At 50.2% G+C, this 19,759-nt stretch overlaps 5 protein-coding genes across 5 annotated transcripts; 3 read left to right on the top strand and 2 right to left on the bottom strand.

Moving 5' to 3' along the window:
- Nucleotides 1-1,311: 1,311 nt before the first annotated feature.
- On the top strand, nt 1,312-3,216 carry NCS57_01180400 (MFS domain-containing protein; the record flags this gene model as incomplete). The annotated part of the gene is made up of 4 exons (XM_053061503.1): nt 1,312-1,401; nt 1,587-2,773; nt 2,824-2,929; nt 2,977-3,216. 4 exons carry the CDS (start codon nt 1,312-1,314, stop codon nt 3,214-3,216), a joined length of 1,623 nt encoding a protein of 540 aa, XP_052909889.1.
- A 2,458-nt stretch (nt 3,217-5,674) lies between these two features.
- NCS57_01180300 (uncharacterized protein) lies at nt 5,675-7,223 on the bottom strand (the record flags this gene model as incomplete). The annotated part of the gene is made up of 2 exons (XM_053061502.1): nt 5,675-6,405; nt 7,172-7,223. The coding sequence occupies 2 exons, from the start codon at nt 7,221-7,223 to the stop codon at nt 5,675-5,677; spliced, it is 783 nt and encodes a 260-aa protein (XP_052909888.1).
- Nucleotides 7,224-9,631: 2,408 nt separating this feature from the next.
- Nucleotides 9,632-11,294, top strand: NCS57_01180200 (MFS domain-containing protein; the record flags this gene model as incomplete). The annotated part of the gene is made up of 3 exons (XM_053061501.1): nt 9,632-10,129; nt 10,189-10,929; nt 10,977-11,294. The coding sequence occupies 3 exons, from the start codon at nt 9,632-9,634 to the stop codon at nt 11,292-11,294; spliced, it is 1,557 nt and encodes a 518-aa protein (XP_052909887.1).
- A 2,637-nt stretch (nt 11,295-13,931) lies between these two features.
- On the top strand, nt 13,932-14,778 carry NCS57_01180100 (AB hydrolase-1 domain-containing protein; the record flags this gene model as incomplete). Its single annotated transcript, XM_053061500.1, has 2 exons — nt 13,932-14,363; nt 14,416-14,778. 2 exons carry the CDS (start codon nt 13,932-13,934, stop codon nt 14,776-14,778), a joined length of 795 nt encoding a protein of 264 aa, XP_052909886.1.
- Nucleotides 14,779-16,162: 1,384 nt separating this feature from the next.
- On the bottom strand, nt 16,163-18,588 carry NCS57_01180000 (uncharacterized protein; the record flags this gene model as incomplete). The annotated part of the gene is made up of 2 exons (XM_053061499.1): nt 16,163-18,343; nt 18,397-18,588. 2 exons carry the CDS (start codon nt 18,586-18,588, stop codon nt 16,163-16,165), a joined length of 2,373 nt encoding a protein of 790 aa, XP_052909885.1.
- Nucleotides 18,589-19,759: the final 1,171 nt, after the last annotated feature.

The following is a 19,759-nucleotide window of genomic DNA, read 5'->3' as shown; positions in this document are numbered from 1 at the left end:
TCCATGACCGAACCACAAAATGTCGGCCCTCAGTCCATCTTGGAGGACAACAATGACGTTGGCTTACCCCATGGTTGACCCTCATGGCCCGCAACCGCCTGCTACCGTTACAACCGGCTCGTTTGCTATGCTTAATGGAAACAACCGTGCCACACCGCATTCGTGTATTCGTCCGAGGCACTCACCCCCATTGCGGAGAAGATCCCCTCCCCCCATTTCACGCGTTGGGGGTAGGTCTCTGTTGGTCCAAGGTTTAAGCGCTCTTCGCTCCCCGCGGTTTCATTGCATTGCATGGGCAAAAGTTCTCTGTCAGCCAACTTTTTGCCTACCTGGGGTCAGAAATCTGCGGAGCTTTCCCCCACGAGTGAGATTACCTGCGCTGTGATCGCCCGACCGTGCGCATTGAGATCAAGCCATATTCTTCACGTGTGAACCTTGCCAGTGTTGGTTGAGATACTGCAATACCACCCGACCGCGGCATGCTATCAGGACACATCAAGAGACACAGCAAGGTCTGCGCTGCCAGTCTTGACCAACATGATCCGTTTATTAAGCTTGCGTCGAGCCAATGACGCCTTTGCCGTCTGCGAACAGAGTGCAACCATGCAGGGTGATGGGGGACCCTCATGTTTCACCCCGTCCTCCACAGGCCAAACTCCAACTTCTGGAGTCGATAACAATAATCTCGCGCCTTTGCCGCTTGCCTTCAGTCAAAACTCTTATCCTCGGACCTCAACCTGACGTCATTCCCTCAGTAACACCGAGCGAAGCCGTCTAGTCGTCTCCTCTGTGGGGCCGACCATGTGGACCGGGTCCGGGCTTGGCAGATCCCGGAGAGCCACAATCAATAACATTGCTCGGGTGCCGGCACGGAATGACGACACGGGGGGGGAAACACCCTGTAAGGCCAGTCCCGCAGTCCGACTGGGGGAACCGCACGACTCAGAACGGGGTCCTTTTTTCGCTTCGGTCCAAGGGTTGCTCTGCTTGCGGAGATCCATACCTCGTCACATCTTTTCACGTGTGTGTGTAATAACATCTCCGTCGTGCGAGGATGATCATCCTGAGACGTGGATACAGTTAATTCTTGTGGACCGTCGTGGAGTTCAGGGTTCAGAGTTTTTTCCGTTCAGAGATTTTTCGGGTCCCTGCCATGTCCATGTAGCAGATATAAAGTGACAGAGGCCTCGGTCGGTTGATCTGCAAACCATAACCGTAACACATACGCCTGTTTTTATTGCTCCTGGGTGAGCCTTGTTGATTTTGTTACAAGCAGCTGGTTTTGCTTTCGCTCATTTGGCATCGTTCAATATGGCGCCTCCAACATTTGCCGGCCTTTCTGGCAAGAAGTTGTCGCTGGCCATCTCGACTGTGGCCACGACCGGTTTTCTGCTCTTCGGGGTAAGTATTTTAATTTCACTATCCTAGTCCCTATCATAATCCTCATCATAATTCATCGTGATGGATTTTTGTGCGGCCGTTGGCTACCTTGGTGATGGTACATTACCATACCCACCAACACCGACACCCAACATCTTAAGATCACAACACTTGCTTCATGATCGTAAACTAACTTAAGGGTCGAGTTTGATCAAGGTGTAATGTCGGGAATTATAGATGCCGACCCTTTTCACGATTATTTCCCTGAAACCAAGAATGAGACCATCCAGGGGTTGGTCACTGCCATCTACGAGATTGGCTGCTTGATGGGAGCCATGTTTATCCTCTGGATCGGTGATCTCCTCGGTCGACGACGCGCTATGATCATGGGCGGTGTCATCATGATCATTGGTGTCATCATTCAGGTTTCTGCCGTCAAGGGTTACGCCCAGCTTGCTCAGTTCATCGTCGGTCGTGTCGTCACTGGAGTCGGTAACGGTATCAACACTTCGACTATCCCTACCTACCAGGCCGAGTGCAGTAAGACCAGCAACCGTGGTCTGCTCATCTGCATTGAGGGTGGTGTCATTGCTTTCGGTACCCTCATCGCCTACTGGGTCGACTATGGTGCTTCTTACGGACCTCAGGACCTCACCTGGCGATTCCCCATTGCCTTCCAGGTCATCTTTGGCTTCGTTCTTTGCATTTCCATGATCTGGCTCCCTGAGAGTCCTCGATGGCTCCTCACCCACGAGAGGTATGAGGACGCTGAGCGTGTCATCGCCGCCATCCGTGGCTTCGAGATCGACAGCGACGATACCCGCCAGGAGCGAGACTCTGTCCTCGACTCCATCCGCGCCTCTGGTTTCGCTGGTCAAAAGACCACTCCCATCAAGGCTCTCTTCACCGGTGGAAAGACTCAGCACTTCCGACGTATGCTTCTTGGCTCTGGTTCCCAGTTCATGCAGCAGGTTGGTGGCTGCAATGCCGTCATCTATTACTTCCCCATTCTCTGCACCAAGATCTTTGGAGACAAGAACCTTGCCATGCTTCTGGGTGGTGTCAACATGATCGTCTACAGCATCTTCGCTACCTCGTCTTGGTTCATCATTGAGCGCGTCGGTCGCCGGAAGCTTCTCCTCTACGGAACTGCTGGTCAGATGTTTTCCATGATCCTCACCTTCGCCTGCCTTATCCCTGGCGGCAAGCACCCCGAGGATGCTGCTTCGTCCAAGGGTGCTCTTGTTGGTCTCTTCACCTACATTGCCTCTTTCGGAGCTACCTGGCTACCTCTCCCCTGGCTCTACCCCGCTGAGGTCAACCCCCTCAAGACTCGAGGCAAGGCCAACGCTGTCTCCACTTGCACCAACTGGCTCTTCAACTTCCTCATTGTGTAAGTCTAGTTACTCGCGAAAGCAGATGACATCTACTAACATTGTCCAGCATGGTTGTTCCCGACATGATCAAGAGCCTCAGCTGGGGTACCTACCTCTTCTTCGGCGTCGCCAACGCCTGCTTCTTCCCCATCCTCTACTTCTTCTACCCCGAGGTAAGTTCCCAACGCCTATCTGCAAGAATCCCTTCTAACATTTCCAGACTGCAAACCGCTCTCTCGAGGAAATCGACATTATCTTCGCCAAGGGTTACGTCGAGAAGATCTCCTACGTCAAGGCCGCTAAGGAGCTTCCTTTCCTCACTCAGGCCGAGGTCGAGCAGGAGGCTATCCGCCTCGGACTTGTCCATTCTGCAAGCCGTGGTGCTATGCCCGAGAAGCCTGATGCGGAGGATGTCCGCAACGACTCTGGCTTCAACTCCGACAACTCCGACAAGTCGTAAACTGGCACCACAGGAACCACAGGATTACAAGAATCACAAGAACCATAGAATCACATATCAATGTGATGGAAGGATGCACTGGATTGGAATTGTGTTTTGAAACATTTTGGATACCCATAGACAGACCTGGCTGTTAGAATAGACCAGCGATCTGTGCTCATAGAGCATTGACAAAATTATAGATCTCGCGTTGAGAATCATCTTGTCTTGTATGTGGGGAACCCTCCCATGGGTCGATTACTGTCTCTGCACCATATTGCGTCTCTCACCCTTGCGCACTCGTACCGCGGCATTTAATAATTCCCAGACAGTTCTTATCACCCACCTATGAAATGCACACCTTGAGGGGCCATGGTTACATAAAACGTGGGTCTTATTATCTATCATGACACGGGGTTCCTGTCGATCATCCTTGTTCTGTTAGGCAACCGTATATTTAAACTGGAGAACCAACAACTGCGGAGCCGCTCCTCCGACATGACTTCTAGTTTATGAACTGTGTGGACCCAGCACACACACGTTCGTCTCGTTGACATATTATAGGCCAAGAGGTTGTCTCAGTTATCCATTTGTCCACAACCAACAGGTCAGCAAGCCCACTGTTTAGTGGGTTGTCGGTTTAGTTGGCTCGAGATATAGTCTTTGATGGAGCGCCTTTAGTCATGTGTTCTCCCCCCTCCTGCCTCTCAAAGTAATGGGAAGCGCACTCTGCTGATCTATCTCTGACTCCGCTTTCAATAACTCTGGGGTCCGTTATTTCACTCCACCAACTCAGTACAATTGTGGGCTGGGAACCTGACGTCATGTTTTAAATCCGTTGATACCTGGCACTTCGCCTTCCGAAGAGGAGGACCCCGGCCGCAATACTATCTCTTCACCGTCGGTAAAGGATGTAGTGGCACCTCACAAATCCCTACCAACACCAAAAGGTTAGGACCAGGCTCTGCCTTTGGGCAAGCTGAGTCTATCACCTGAACGTATCCACAGCAAAACCCAGTCATGCTAATTAGATAGTGGCTGGGAAACAGCCACCTCACTGTGATTGCCCTTCAACTCTGCTTGAGGTTGGTCCTGAGACGTCCTTGGGTAAGCGAAGGTGCAAATAACCTCATCTACGTCACTACGTACCAACACCAGAGGTTCCATTAAGGTTAACTCACAACGGGACCACATTCTTAGCCCTAAATCTTCAACGGCGGACCCTGAGGAGAAAGTCCACAAATCCCCGCAATGACCTTTATTTTCCCATGGGGTATGAGAAGAACGTTTAAAGAGAGATGTGTGGCAGTGCTTAGTAGCATGAGATGGCACTTGAGAGACAATAGTAGAAAGGGAGCTTTGACCTTTCATGAAGATCCTTTGACAACGTTAGAAGTTTGGAGTGAAAGAGAGGGTGGCCTTGGGGAGTGAATATCGATTGGGGTGTCTTGGAACCATGGAGGCTACTAAACGGGTCATTAGGACGTGTTGACCAACTGCAGGCTTGATCCGGGGGACTTGGTGAAGCTCCCCGCCGCTATTGCAGCTTTTGTCAAGCATAGGATTCTCAATTTTGATGCAGGCTGAGGAAGGGGAGCCTTATGATCTTGGACCGAAAGTGACCTCTGGGTAACTAGACCAAGCTCATCGTAAATCGTCGTAGCATATCCCGAAGGACCATGCTTGGACATTATAGAGTGCACGTTTGAGACCGTCCCTTACGACTCGTACGCTTGGATTAGCCATTGAGCTCTCATGTTTAGCTCGATGATCTTCTCTCTGCTCCTTAGGAACATTGCTGGGTGATGATTCGAGGGCGGTCAGTGTCGGTGGTAAGCAAATGTGCGGGAGCCAGGGATCTGGGGGTTTTGATTACGCACCTTGAATTAAATATTCTTGTTTTTGGTGTTCTCTAAATGATAAACAGCTAGACGCGTAGCATTTGTGAGCAAGCCACCGTCGAGGCGTTTGTCTGGTCTCGCCACCCTCTTCACAAACATCGGGCACTCCACGTTGGCCCGTTCATCAGTCATGCGAAAATGTTGTTTGCTTGACCGTGGTATTTTTCTAGGACAAAGAAATACGTCTTGATTACTTCCGGATGCTCTACAATCAGCATTGGCTGCCTGTTACTTCTGCGACGCCGCAAAGCACGTTGGCATTTGGGGCAGAGATGCTCAGCAATTGATGACGCAGGACAGCGCAGGTGCGTTTCTCTCAACACTTTCAATTCAATCATCAAGTTACTTGCTTCTGGAAGTAGGCGGGCTGATATGAGAAGCCAAGAGAGCTTGCGATAATCCATCTCTGCCCTTAACCACATCCACATCGACCATAAAACCCAGACAGTGAGTCTAGTAGAGCACAGGCTGCAAACTCAAGCAGAAACAGATTGATACATGCCCATAGCTGATACCATCCATCAAAGCCTTGCACATGTCCCTGGCCAAACCCCATCCCGTCTCTGCTGCTTGACGCCCTACTCGATCCAGCAACCCCCAATCATCTCCACGAACTCTCTGACACCCGCCTCCTCTCCCAGATTCATATCTCGCGAAGGACCATCCCCGAGCTCAGCTTGAGGCCACATAATGATGTGGACTATGTTGCGATAATTCCCTGTGAGCCCAGTACCACTCGGGTGCATTCTCATGACCTGGCTGGACTGCTTTTCACCGACCATGATGCTACATAGTAGGCGCGTATCGTCTTCTCCCAGGACATGTCGAAAAAGCTCATCGCAGAGATCCGTGCAGCTTAGTTTGGCCACCCACATACTGGTAAACCCCTCAATCTGTGCACAGAAGTTTGTCTGGCAAGTTGATCCAAAGCTGATTTCCAGGACTGAAAGTTGGCGCTGATGAGAGAAGGGTATGGGCTTGCAAAGGACCGTGGCTCTTTCAATGACCGTCAGAGTAGGGGTGTTAGGTGGCCGATGTTGTCCGGTCTCGATCGACTGCTGGTTACCCTGGCCGGCGTCACGAAGGTTCCCATCGTCGGGGGCGGTCACTGCAGTTCGTCCGTCGGAGAAGGGGATCGTCAATGGTTCGGGGGAAGCGGGAGAGGATGTCGGTGGCTGGGTAGAATCTTTGTTGATTCTAAGGCGCTTGTTTCTATCGCTGGCTTTTTCTTGACCGTCGATTGAGCGGCGCCTCTTGGAGGACTGGGAGTGGTGTTCGCGCATCTCTCGAGAGGTCTCCGAAGTGATGCCTGGAATCGACGGTTAGTACAAGGCGGACTTGGGGCAGAGAGCGAATCTTACTGTGTGAGTGATTGTGATTGACTGCCTATGGCATGAGGTTGTGAGAGTGAAGAGAGGAGAAAGGGGTTTGCGTTCGCGGGAGTTGGTAAACAAAAGCGTTTTCACGTTGCCGGCTGTTGACACTGGCAAGCCGACACAACACTGCAAGCCTGAGTTATCAGCAAATGAGCTCTCGAGTCACCAAGACCTCGAAGATTGTCAATCTGACCTTTACCGCTCGCAATAATTCTCCAAAAAAGGTTAGCATTTCATTGGAATTGGCCGCCAGTGTGAATGCGACCGCTGAAGGAGGTCATGAACGCCGCGACAGGGAGATGGCGAAAACTTCATGAGCTTGTAGAACTCCAAATGAAACTATCAAGGAATAATCGGCCATGCTGTACCTCGTAGTGTTTCTTCGTCTTCGAGAGTTTCGACCGGGGAAAAACGTCAAGGTGATTTTCGACATCAGCGCAAGGCATTTTCTTCGCAAAAGACGGTCATGTCTAGCGACCAAGGAAGCCTGATCATATTAGCACCGCTTTGAAAAACTTCAGAAATGTAGAAATGCCTTCCTGAAATGGTCGGAGTCCCTGCAGAAAGTTCCCACCTCAAGCAATGGTAACCGATGCATGATGTTGGGTATGGTCATTGTTGGTGTCAACATTTCACTTCTCAGTCCAAGAGAGTGCTGGCCATAGGAGCAAGGGGAAAAAGCGATGCTCAATCACTGACTGTATTTGAACCCAACGCCCTTGACCACCAAAACCCAGATGATGTTGGCCATCGCATGTAACCGGCCGCAAGTCCATGTCCTCTCCTTGTTTGAAGGATCAGTTTAACACTTGACAACCGAAGTCTTGGCATCACTTTAAAATCTTAAAGAAATTGATAAGAGGCAGCCAGGCAGCCTTGTGCACCATGTCTTCGGTGTAGTCTCGCCGAAGCTATCGGCTTTGATCGATGTCTCATGTTGAAAAAGGGTATGTTCTGGAGAAATAATCGGGACTGGAGGATTTCTCCGAATTACGCCACGAGCCGAGATACCAAGCGCCACAGGGCCCCTGGCCACAGGAATGCAGGCGGAGTAACAAGCGATTGGTGATGCTCACAGCGGCATCAACTGGCGCGCCGGAAGGAGGCAATGAGGCGGGAATAAGGACCCTATAATTAACTTGTTATTATGAGCTTGCCTAGCATCGTTATAATGACCTTATCGTAGCCAACTCTTAATGCATCGAGCTCAGAGCACCGGGTGACGAAGTTTGCCTCTCGATCGGTCCTCGCGGGATTGTAGCTCGAGTTCGCTGATTCGAGTGAAACTGGAACGTGCATATCCGTGGGATACAATCTTTGCTCCACAGCGCCAAGAATGGTCTCTCCATCCGTCTCTCTGTATCAAACAATGAGAATACTGTTTTTAGGTCTCGGAACAAGATATTAGGTGCTCTATGTATTTCTACGGTCCGAAGATTATAGAATGAAAATGGCATTGGTTCTTGAAAGACCATTTTTAACGTCAAATGAGAGCCTCAACGCCAAAGATGGCAACCAGCAAGTGCTGAAGACATTTCCGAACTCGCATACTTATCCGTCGGAAAAGCAAGAGAACCGGAACAAACCGAAAGCAAGGACCAATCATCAGAAACATGCATGAACGGACGACCAGGATATCTGATCAGACCTGGTGACCGACCTGTGGGTTTCAGTCAAGTCTCACTCACGCCAAGACCATACATGACAACGAGGTTGGGCTTCGTTGAGCCTGTAGCGAGTCAGCAATTGTCTCCATAAATAACCCACTGGGAAAAACTCTGGTCTTGGCATCACATTGAGATAGATGGAAATATCAAGGCCGTTTCGATGCCCCATTTCTTGATGCACAGTCGGCCGCTCAGCTGGTACCATGGGGGTTCGAGACACCAAAGATGTCAAGTTCAGCCTTGACTGATCTTAAAGCCCTTCTTGTTTATGGTAATAATTTGAATAGAATGGGTAGTTAAGAGATTTCCAAGCAAGAAGTAATGCTTTAGATCTCTTTTATTTATCATTTCATTATCTTTATGAAGTCTTTATAGCTTACTGTAGGGGGGGATATCCTGATATGCGTGTCGTCACAGAGGTAAAAGAAAACAAAGCTGGACGTCACGCATACCTCTTTTCCATGGGGGAGCGGCCTTTCAATCGTCCACCAGGATGGCTCTTTTTCTCTTAACCACCGTATATACCTGGATTGGCAATTACTGGCTTGGCCATCATTGCTCAATGAGGAATACATATTATTAATGCTAATAGAGGGCCTTTTGTCGTGCTCGCTGGAAGGATTCAAACCAACAGCCGCGCTCCACGCCGGACCCAGACCGGTGATAACGGCATCTCCACTTTGATGACCTATCGTCTATTAAACGAGCCAGAGAATGTGACAAGAGAGGGAAAGCGCCTTGGCCCAGAAAGATAATCCACTCTGGCTTGATGGCTGAGGCTCGTGATAGATCTATTTGAAGGCTATTCTCTGCCAAGAAGCTGGGCAGATTTGTTATCTGTGACTGCTGAAAAGTTGATCTCATTTGGCACAACTTTTGTTGCTGGCGTCTATCGACATTTATTGTTATGGGCATTACAGGAGCACGAACATACCAACAAGGATACCCTAGGCACGTAGCATCCAACATGATCCTCTTGAACTCAAAACAATTGCTACAGATTGTTGGTTCGGCCACCGAGATTAAAAGCCGCACACGAGGCCAGCTTATCAATCTACGATCCACAAGACAGGGTCCCATCAGCAACTAAGAGCGGACTATGCGTACTTAAAGATTAAGCATCATTTTTAAGCGATCTTGGCACCCAGCTCGGTATGAACCGCTCCAATCGAGCCCTGCCTTACGAGCCGCTGACCGTGCCTCAAGAGTCGCCGTCTTCTTCCTCACGAGGCGATGATCCCCCACGCAGCCCACGCCTTACAGGGTCAGATTCTTTTCGATAGCACCCAACGGGACGGAGTCGGCTACGATTGTGATGCAGTAGTAGCTCTGGGCGAAACACGGACTCCGAGGAGGCTCTTGTGGGATGAGGTTCGGGTGGGATGAGGCTCGGGGTAGAGATCTCCCGAGGCGTTGATAAAACCAAGAGGTTGGACGAGAGTGAAACCGATCGATGAGCAGCTCATTCTTCACCATCTTTGCAAACTTCACAATGGCGACAGAAAAGTCAGAGCCTCACCAAAAGGCTCTCTACGATGAGAAAGATGCCACGGTCCAAGTCTCAGGGACCCCGAGCGATCAGGACAGCAACTCACCAGCCGAGGACGAACCAGCGGACAAGCCAATCCCCTGGACGTACAAATGGATTGCCCTAGCTTGTGTCATCGCCTTTCCCATTGGTCAGAACTGGACGAACGCAAGTCTGGGTCCGTTGAAGAACACTCTTCGTGAGGAACTCAACATCACGAACGCCCAGTTCGGAGTCATTGCCAGTGCCGACTCATTTGTCAACTCCATCTTTCCCATCTTGGGAGGAATGATTCTGGACTGGTGGGGTCCTAATCCCGTCACGATCTGCTGCACTGTAATCATCTTTATCGGGTCCGTGATTGCTGCCGCTGCTATTCACGTCACTGCTTGGCGGATGCTGGTTGCTGGCCATATTGTCATGGGATTTGGCATTGCCGTTCTTGACCAAGCCCAACAGAAGGTACCTGACCTGACAATAGCTTATGCTCAACACTGATACTGATATTTCTTGTGCCTTAGTTCATTTACCATTGGTTCGGTGCCGGTGGTCTCGCCTTCGCTTTCGGTCTCGAAAACGCACTCTCAAGCACAGTCGGCCTCGTCGCAGGCATGGTCGCTATCCCGATCCGAGACAAGACTGGCTGGTATGGATGGACTTTCTGGGTGCCTGCCTTCTTCTGCTGCGCCAGTATGATCATCAACATCTTCTATGTCATCTTCGAGAGGACATGGATCCCCAAGTCGTATCGCCTCACTTCGGCAAGGGCTAAGGTGGTTGCTAAGAATCATGGACTTAATGTCAAGAAGACATGGTCTTGGGACTCGTTGTTTCATCTTCCTTGGCAGTACCTCATGCTCCCTGGTACTCAGATCCTGCAGAGCGGTGGAGCCAATGGCTTTGGTGTTTCGGCTGCCGACATGATTCGTATGAAGGGATACAAGGAAGAAACAGCCGGCTTCATGACCACGGGACAAAAGGTTATTCGGATCGTTGGTGCTCCCATTATCGGATGGCTCATCGATAGATATGGACACCGCTTTCACTTGGTTGCCCTGGCTCCTCTGGTCTACATCCTTGCCAACTCGTTGATCGGATTCACCAACGCTCACCCACTCGTGGCCCTGGTGTTCCAGTCTATTGCTGGGCTGATCAACGGAATGCCTCTCAATGTCAGCATCCCTCTGCTCGTGGCTGACCAGGACAAGCTTGGCACTGCTTTTGGAGTGTGGCGAGCCTTCAACAACTCAGGTGCCACTATTGTGAGTATCTATAGCCTGGTGGTCAGCCCTTCACTAACCTGTTCTAGATGGAAGTTGTCTACGGTGTCGTGCAAGACGGCACTGAGAAGATGGGCTACGGCAGAGTGTTGATCATGTCGTCTTGCATCAAGGCGGTGGGTTTCTTTATTGGCCTGTCCTACATCCTCGTCGACTACAAGAAACTCGGTAGGGGAATCACCATGACCAGAAAGGAGCGAGAGAGGCGTGAAGGAGACATCACCGATCGGGACAGTGATCCACTCACCAAGAGAAGAGTGTATAAGCCATGGACCATCTACACTCTGTCGGCATTAGTTGCTATGATTGTGACGGGTTGGACGCTGTTCATCAAGTATCTCAGCTAGTTTGGCCATAGCTTTAGTTGATCTTGTTGGGTAACCTGTCGTTACCATGGTCAAGACGGAGCCGCTCGATGAGAAATACTGCCACTACTTAGACAAATCGAAGCTGTGATAACGCCACTGGCCATGGGTCGAATGGGGATTTGTGAAATGGGGATCAAGTCCAAGAAGTATGTCAGTGATCAGGGAGTTTGCTAGGTTTGTGGCTGAATGAAAGACTCGACTATTCTCTCCAGTGAATTAGAGACACAATCCCAGGTGGTATAGCAAAGAGGTCAGTCATTAACGGAAGGTAATCCTCGACCCGGGTGCTGGATCAGATTGAGAACCGGCTCTGTCATGGAACGTGACTCACGAGCATGTTCTTCAACCCCCGCGATCTATAAATGGTGCCGATATATACTTGGTCATATCCTCTCGGTCGCTCACCACCCTACAAGTTGACACAAACCAATTCAGCAAGGAACAGAATCAAAACCACTACCGCACCTACACAATCCCTTTCCAACATTCATTTAAGACCCAATGCCGAAACAGGCCACAACCGTGGTCCGAGACGACCACAAGAAATGGCGTTGCATGCAAATGTTCAGAACTGAGGTCCAATGCTATCATTACAACAATATGGACAAGAAGCAGTGTGCTAATTGCAAGAGTAAACGCGACGCTGGTGACGAAGCTATTAATTCAGCTTTGGAAAAGATTGGAACACTTAACAGGGTTGAAAAAGATGGAACAGAATGGTGGCTATATGACTAATAGTCGTAAGAGGACAGTTTCCTGATTTAGTGGTTCGAAGCAGATTTTCAGACCATCGAATATATTCTTTTAATACAAACAGAACCTGCTTGGCTTGTAGCGTGAGGAGAGAACACCTCCCTCAAACTCTGTCCATCGTCCCAATCTCGCCTGGCAAGTGACATTCATTTTCTTGAGGCGGTTCATGAGGTGTCAACCAGGTGTTGACTTTGAAGGTTGTAGGGCAAAATCTTGGCCGACGGCGAAGCCATAGAGGAAAACACGTCTCAGAGACGGAAAAGTGACATCTTGAAATACCTCCTCGAGCATTTCCACAAGAGCTCTGTTACCAGTTCCCATACTGTTGTTCAACATGAAACAAACTTCGCCATCGATGTCTCTCTCAAGCTCTTCGGCCCCAGGTCTCTGTTCCAACACCAGTGTCTCCAGTCGGCGAGGGCTGCTGCCTCGGCACGAGATGACCATCTGTAAACCTGGTCTGTAGTAGAAGGATCGTTTTGACAGGGCTGATAGAGGTAAAGATGTGTTAGATTGGGCAGGGCGATCTCGAGTTAGGTAAAGACACATCCGAGTGGTCGCGGGATCACCCACTCCCCATCTAAACTTCCATAGTCTACGAAATTTCCATTCTCCCATACTTGGTCCTTGGGTAAAGGCCAATGAGTGGGATGTTCTGCTTGGATATTCGAGACGGGCCGGTCAAGTAGACCCAGCTCCAAGCGTTCCAAAGCGTGGGTACATGAGTGTATCCACTTGACAGCTGCGGGTGGAATATATGCAAAGAGCTTGATGAAGCGGAGGCGTTCAAGAGATGGGCCTCGTATTTCGATATCGATGGGATAATATTGACTATGCAGCTCGAGGACCTCCAGGTTGGTGAAGGATGGTAGAAGGTGCCAAATGTAACGGTCGTTCCAACCCACGACAGCGCATAAGCTTTTGACTCGTGAGGCCATCTCGCTGAACCGCCTTTAGTCGTAAGAGTTTGTGTCATGGAGCAGTTGGAAAAACATGGTTGAATGCCGGTTTTCATGTCGGTCACTCCAATCCGGGCCCAGGTATGGTCGTTTCGGGGGAGGAATAAAAGGCGAAGGGCAGTCGAGCTCTGAGGACGACTCATGGTAGCCTGAATTGTGTAATTCAATGTTTTCCCATAGATACGGCGCCGTGATTTCGTTGATGCGCTTACACGTTCTGCTCAGCTGTGTGAGATGGGGGGGGAGGTATGTGATGATCTCGATGATGACATCGGCGGGGGATGCGTCGAGAGACATGGTCGAGAGCGAACGGAGACGTCATTGGAAAGCAAGAAGAGTGGAGAGCCAAGTCCTGAGACATGAGCCTCAAGAAGGAGGAAGAGTTGTTAGCTGCAATCCTACCGTGTTCAGATGGTGTATCTCGTGAAGTGGCTGTGGTACACTATACGAATCCTTACTGTTGCCTAACCTGTGCAACGACGGTTGAAAAGCCAGCTTTCCATTCAATATTTTCCCCTCCGTGTTGGCTTCTTTGCTTTGGATCAAATTGCGTCGGCTTCCTGCAGCAAGAGGGCACAGTAATAGTAAAGTGCTGATGTCAGAAGTGGCTATGGCTGCGTTATCATCCTGTTAAGTAAGCTCGGTTGCATTGGCGCTTGGTATGACCTATTTGGGGCACTTAATTCTCAGGAATTTCCAATGATTATTATCACATGGCGTTTCTGGAAGAGTAGAAGAGTTGTGTCTTCATACCGGAAACGTGATCCAACGCGACAAGGGTGGAAGGATAGCAGAAGCGAAGCTCCACTGTATTAAAGGCGCCATGCTTCCTCACGTTTGGATCTTTTAGATATCCAAAGTAGTAATCGACTGTTGTTTTTGGCTACTGAGTCGTTGCCCTGCCATGCCTCGACCCTCATTGCTCATCGTTCCCGGGGCTTCCGGCCTCCCCGAATTTTATGACCCATTCGTCGAAGCCGTCACAGCAAGAGGCTACGATATTAAAGCGTTGCATATACCCAGTGTCGGCCTTGTGACTGGTGCTAGGGAGGGGCCGCTGCCAACCATGTACGACGACGCAGAATTCATTGCAAAGCACGTCCGCGAGCTTGCTGACCGCGGCAACGACGTGATTCTCATCACCCACTCCTACGGCGGTACGCCAGCTACGGAGAGTGTAAAGGGACTAACCAAGAAAAAGAGACAGAAGCAGGGTCTTAAGGGTGGAATCATTGGGATCGCCTACATGACATCTCTCGTGCCCAACGTCGGGGGGTCAGCTGGAACTGTTAAGGCAGCCTTTCCATCAGAGGAAAAGGTTCCCATGGCAATAGATGTTTGTTTCACAGTCCCAGTAGTGGTCAAGGCCAGCTCACTAACAGTCAAAGGAAAACGGCTGGTTCTACTACCCAGACATCCCAAGGGTCGCTGAGCTGTCGTTCTCGAATATGCCCAAGAATAAAGGCGAATTCTGGGCGGCAAAGCTAGCAAAGCATTCATCCATCAGCTTTGCCAATCCGCTGACATATGCTGGTTTCAAGGATGTTCCAGTGTCTTATCTTCTCTGCGAAAACGACAGGGCAATCGCGCCCCAGGTTCAGAAAGCTGGCATTGATATGATTGAGAAGGAGAGCGGTAACAAGATTGATGTTACAAGCATTCCTGGTGACCATGTTGCGCCTTTGAGCTCTAAGACCGAGGTTGTCGAATGGATTGTTGGTGTGGCTGAACGCATGAGTAGTCTGTCTTGAAGCCATGTCCCTTAGGCAGTCAAGGCGGGCGTCTGACTTTGGGGACTCGGACGCATTCGGTATTCTGAATAGTGGGTACAATACAATGTATCTTTGGCGCATATGGATTGCTTGGCTTTGTTTAAACAATGAAGCACCCCTTCATTGGAAATAGAACGCGACAAAGGCACAACACATCGACATAGCTCTTTGTTCCTTGGGCACAAAGACCTCAATGCTGGGAACTCTTTGTAATTGTTGACCACGTTTTCAGACTGAAAGGATAAGTCTCTTACGGTCAGGCTTTGAACAGCCAAAGAAAGTGTCCATGACTTCAGAAATGTCACCCAGCAGCAACATGAAGGATAAGGCAGTATCATACTTAACTGACAACTCTGCCTATCCCGTCCCATTAGCTCCCTCAACTTCAATATCAACATCTCACTACAGCAATCATGCCCCCGAACAATAAAGTGGTCGAAATTCATGACCTTCCAATTCCCCGGCTGTTTGAAAGGTCGAAAACAAACAGACGGCAGTTCCGATACTGCGACGAGACTCATGGCGCCATCCTGAACGCTCTGCTGGACAGAGCTGACGAGCCCAACGACCTTAGCACGGTGTTAAGTCAGGGTTTCAACAGATTCCAAATCCTAATGGAGAAGTGCAACCTGGGTCCCAGAGGCCGAGGGTATAGGAAGACGACTCTGCCTACCATTCGGCGTTGCGTCGACTGGGTTCGAGCCCAAGCGCTCTTACATGGTGCCTTGATCTCAACGCCAAACAGACTGGTTCGAGTACCTGGACACTTATTCAAAACTGATGCCGAGGCGACTGAGTGGCTTGAAGCCAAAATTACGGCAAGAGCTCGACCTCGCGTGTCAAAGAGATCACGAAGCTTGCCGTGTCAGCACCAGCCTACTTCAACAGCCCAGTCACTGCCAGCCCTAGAGACTCTGTCGTTATCTGACAATGAACCTGCTGTAAGTTGATTCACCTAGCCTAACTACTTTGAAGACCTCTGCTAACCATATTGTTCAAAGGAATTTGTTACTCCGAACAACGCACCGAGACGAGTGAGTTTCTCTCAGCCATCTCTTAGTCGTTCAAGGTCACCTTCACGAACACGTCGCTTTGTACGTCGTCGAACCGACGAGCTGAGAGACGAGGGAAGAGTTCTCAGGTTCTAGGAAATACTGAGGCGGTTAGTTCTAGGAGATTAACGTAGTCTCATTCCTTAGCTACATAGGTACAAAGTATGAGAAAAAGAACTAGCCATATGGCAGTGGGTGGGCTATGGTTGAAGATGCGTGTTCATTGATATCATAGGTACTTCGCTTTACTAATCGTTAGGTACATAGAAATGGGAAAGGAATGTTATACCAAGGGCCGAAACCTCTCTTCGTTACCTCCACTCAACATGGCCCCCATGCATCTTGTCCATGTGATCGTAGACCAGCGCTCCCGAGGCAAACGTCATCATACACACCCAGCACATATGGGCTTTGCACCCCACACAAGTGATATGGTTGCATCCTGAAATCTTCTCGAGTGGTGTTTTGCACTCGGGGCAGTCTTTGATCCCAACTTCTTTCTTCAGCTTCTCAAAAGCAGCGTAGCCCCCTGACTTGATGTCCTTATACTCCGCGCATGTCATCTCGACATGAGGTTCATGACATGAGGAGCAAGTTCGCTGCAGACAGTTGGAACAGGTGTGAGTCCCGGCTGATTTCGTTGTACGGTAGATATACCCACAGTCGGGAGTAGGGCAGAAGCGCAGTTTGTTTGGAGTACCTTGGACAGTTGACATGAACGATCTCTCCAGGAGATCTTCGAAGGCGACCGAAGACAGATTTGCATGCAAATCCTCAAGGCTAATGGCCTTATTGCATCTCCCCTCGTCTCCATGACAGAGAAAGAGGGAGTCAGCACCGGAGGTTGAAAGTGCTGCACAGCTGTTTTCGAAGCAATCTTGGCAATACACATGGCCACACTTGACCCGAACAGAAGAGTCTGCTTCAGTCCAGCAAACAGAACACTCCTCGGAATCGTTGTATCCAGAGTCTCTCCGCGTTTTTTTCTGTCCAGCAAGGCTGCCGCCATTCGCAAGTGCCAGCGCAAAATCGTAATCTTCCAAGGACCCTGAGATGGCGATCTTTGATGAAACAATGTCTAGGGATGCCCGTTTAGCACCAAGCTTCTCCAGGATTGCTTGAAAGCCCCCCTTCAAAGCCCATAGGCGCTTCTCAGGATCCAATCGAATGGTATGGTCCGAAGAGGCTTCCTTGTGCAACAGACTGGCGAGGTGTCCTTGCGCCTTGCTGCATGCTTTTTCAGTCCCAAAGAGCCGTAGAACATCCTTGGTTTTGTCTCTAACGACAACCACCCCAAGGTCTTGCTGTTGCCCCTTGATCAAACGCCAGAGGTATCCGTTGCCCTTGAGGGAGGGATCCCAGAGGTTTGATTGACCATCTTTGGCAACGACACCACTGAGGATGTCTTCTAGGGTTGACTTCGCACTCGCTACTTCCGTATCGGACTCTCCCTCGAGCTTAAAGGTTGTTGAAGTGGGATATGCTCGGAAATACACGTACTTTTCTTTCCAGACACTCGCATGGCTGCTCACCCGAGGCAAGATGGCGGCATAAATGTCGCCCCGGACCTTGAACTTGACCGAGTAGACCATCTGGACAGTCAACTTTCCCGGTTTATGGAATGGTAGCGCTGTTCCATTGAGCTGAGAAGCAGCATCTCTGGCACCCTCCTCATTGAGGAAGCGTGCGGTAGCCTTGACACGCTTGGCTGATGTTTCCATCGTCACCTCCCAATACTCAATGGGGCCTATTCTTGTCAAAAGAGACCGAACCATGGCTGAAGCTTGCTCATCATCGGTCGAGTAACCTGGGACGTGCAGTACTATCTCGCGTGGCTTGTCGGCATGTAGTGAAATGGCCTGAGATATCTCTGTCTTGTTGGCAGATCCAGGGACATCAGTCAGTCTCATGATCCAAGGGACGGGACTATGCGAGCGGAACATGGCGGCTGGACTTTTGTATGGCGCTTGCGCCTTGACCTTGCAGCCTAGTATCGTGTAGGCTCCAGTCGTAAACTTGCGGTGTACTCGTTCAGCAACGTCTTGTTGGCCAAACTTTAACATGACATCCCGGACGGGCTTGTGCCAAGAGACATGGACTTTCTTGCAGTCCAGGCGCCCGATAGTTTGTCTGGATGGCATACGAGCTGCCACCGGAGTTGCTTGGACTCTAGAGGTTCCCCAAGTGAACCCTCCATGCATGAGAGCGCAGAGCTTCTCGGAAAAAGTTGGATCCTCTGCTCGGATGTTGGCACCAAGTACTCCATCCTGACTCATAACCCATATATTCTTCTCGGGGACGTCAAAGCCGAGTTTGTCGAGCAGGCGTTTGATCGTTTGGGAAGAAGTGCCTTTGGGCAGGCCACTGAGGTGAACGGCCGAGAAGTCGCTGGGGAGAGAGATGCTGGAAACGCGACCGCCGTCTTCGAATCGAACAAACGCGCCGGCAATGGTGCGGCAGAAATCATCTACTTCATCACAATCTTGATCTGCCTGCGCGGCGCTTAGCCAAGTGTTCTAAGTGGCAGTCTCATCTTAAGGCTTACATCTCGTGACGCTGAAGGAATCGAGGGGGCTTGAATGGTTGGTTTCTTGTCGTGGCTAAACGGACAAGCAGCTCCTTTGAGGCATCTACCGCTCAGAAAGAACTTGCAAGGCACCACGGAGCGGCTGTCGGTAGTAGACTTGGAACCCGGGTAGGGCCGGAGGGGGATATTCTCGACTCTCGAGGCACTCATGGTTACCCTGCGCCGCGTGGCAGGAATCCGATGAAATGTGAGGCCTCTAAAATGAAGCACCTGGATCAGGACTAAATATGTAGTTTCTTCAAGCATTTCAAGCAGAAAAAGTGGAAAAAGTGCATTGTTATTGCTGCCCAAGGGCAGCAGTGGACGGCCTCCCGCATATGCCCCTCTTCCCCCTCAACTACCAACGCGTCGACTCGACCTCCCTGATTAGCCAATGGACTTGAGTTCGTTATGTCAGCTGATCTATTCGAGGTTTTGCCTGGAGCGAAAGCGTTCATCTGCGTATCCTAGAATAGCCCTACGTCCGTCGTTGACACCAGAGACCTCTTCAGCGAAGGAAAAGACAGGTCATGTTGAATACCAAGGATCTCAAATCTGATGCAACTAGTTTGCAAACCCGCCAGCCTGGTTTCTCGATTTCCACTTTTCGAGAATTAGACTCTTTAAGTGCGTGGATAAACACAGCCAGGATCATTTGGAGGCAATACCCGGCCGGGTTCAAAATCGCCCTATCCCCTAACTTCGTCCAGCTCGCTTCCAGTGACGTCGGGGTATGGGATGGGAAATATGAGCCATTGATCATGTATATCGGCATACCTATGCTTTTTTCCTCTCTTGAAATCCTAGGTTGGGTGATGTAGAGACATGAGCTCTGGTCTTTTGCATAGTAGGTTCATCAAGAGCTTAACATTACCTCTAGAAGTAGGGTCGAGTAGTTGCTTCACAAACCCTTAACGCCAGAACCGAGGTAGTCTTCGAAACCAATACCTTTCTGATGTAGCAGGTAGCACAGTTTCGACCTCTGTGTCCTGGAATTCCTTGACCTCTTCGTTACCACAAGACTTACCAGGTAGTTCGTCGTGCCATTTCTGTGACCGATGCCTAGCTCGGACATGCTTGGGATCAGAGAACCATTCCACGTCGTTTTCTGTCGACCCCCACCTTTCTCCCATATCTATAAGATCTGGGAAGTGTGGTGCTGTGCCTGACGAAGGGTAGAATCGGTTGTTGTCAAAGAACGCCCATGCCCTTTGTCGGTATATATCCGAGTGCAGAGAAAGGCCGGCTGTAACACTGGAACAGAGCATCTGGTACATTCCTGAGCCCTCTTCGTGGGGTACATCCATTGCCTCCCCGCTTTCAAAATCACCATACATACGAT

The sequence above is a fragment of the Fusarium keratoplasticum genome, chromosome 9, assembly GCF_025433545.1.
Source record: "Fusarium keratoplasticum isolate Fu6.1 chromosome 9, whole genome shotgun sequence".
Lineage (NCBI taxonomy): Eukaryota > Fungi > Ascomycota > Sordariomycetes > Hypocreales > Nectriaceae > Fusarium > Fusarium keratoplasticum.
Note: the sequence above shows the minus strand (reverse complement) of the source record. Positions and strands in the feature narration are given on the sequence as shown.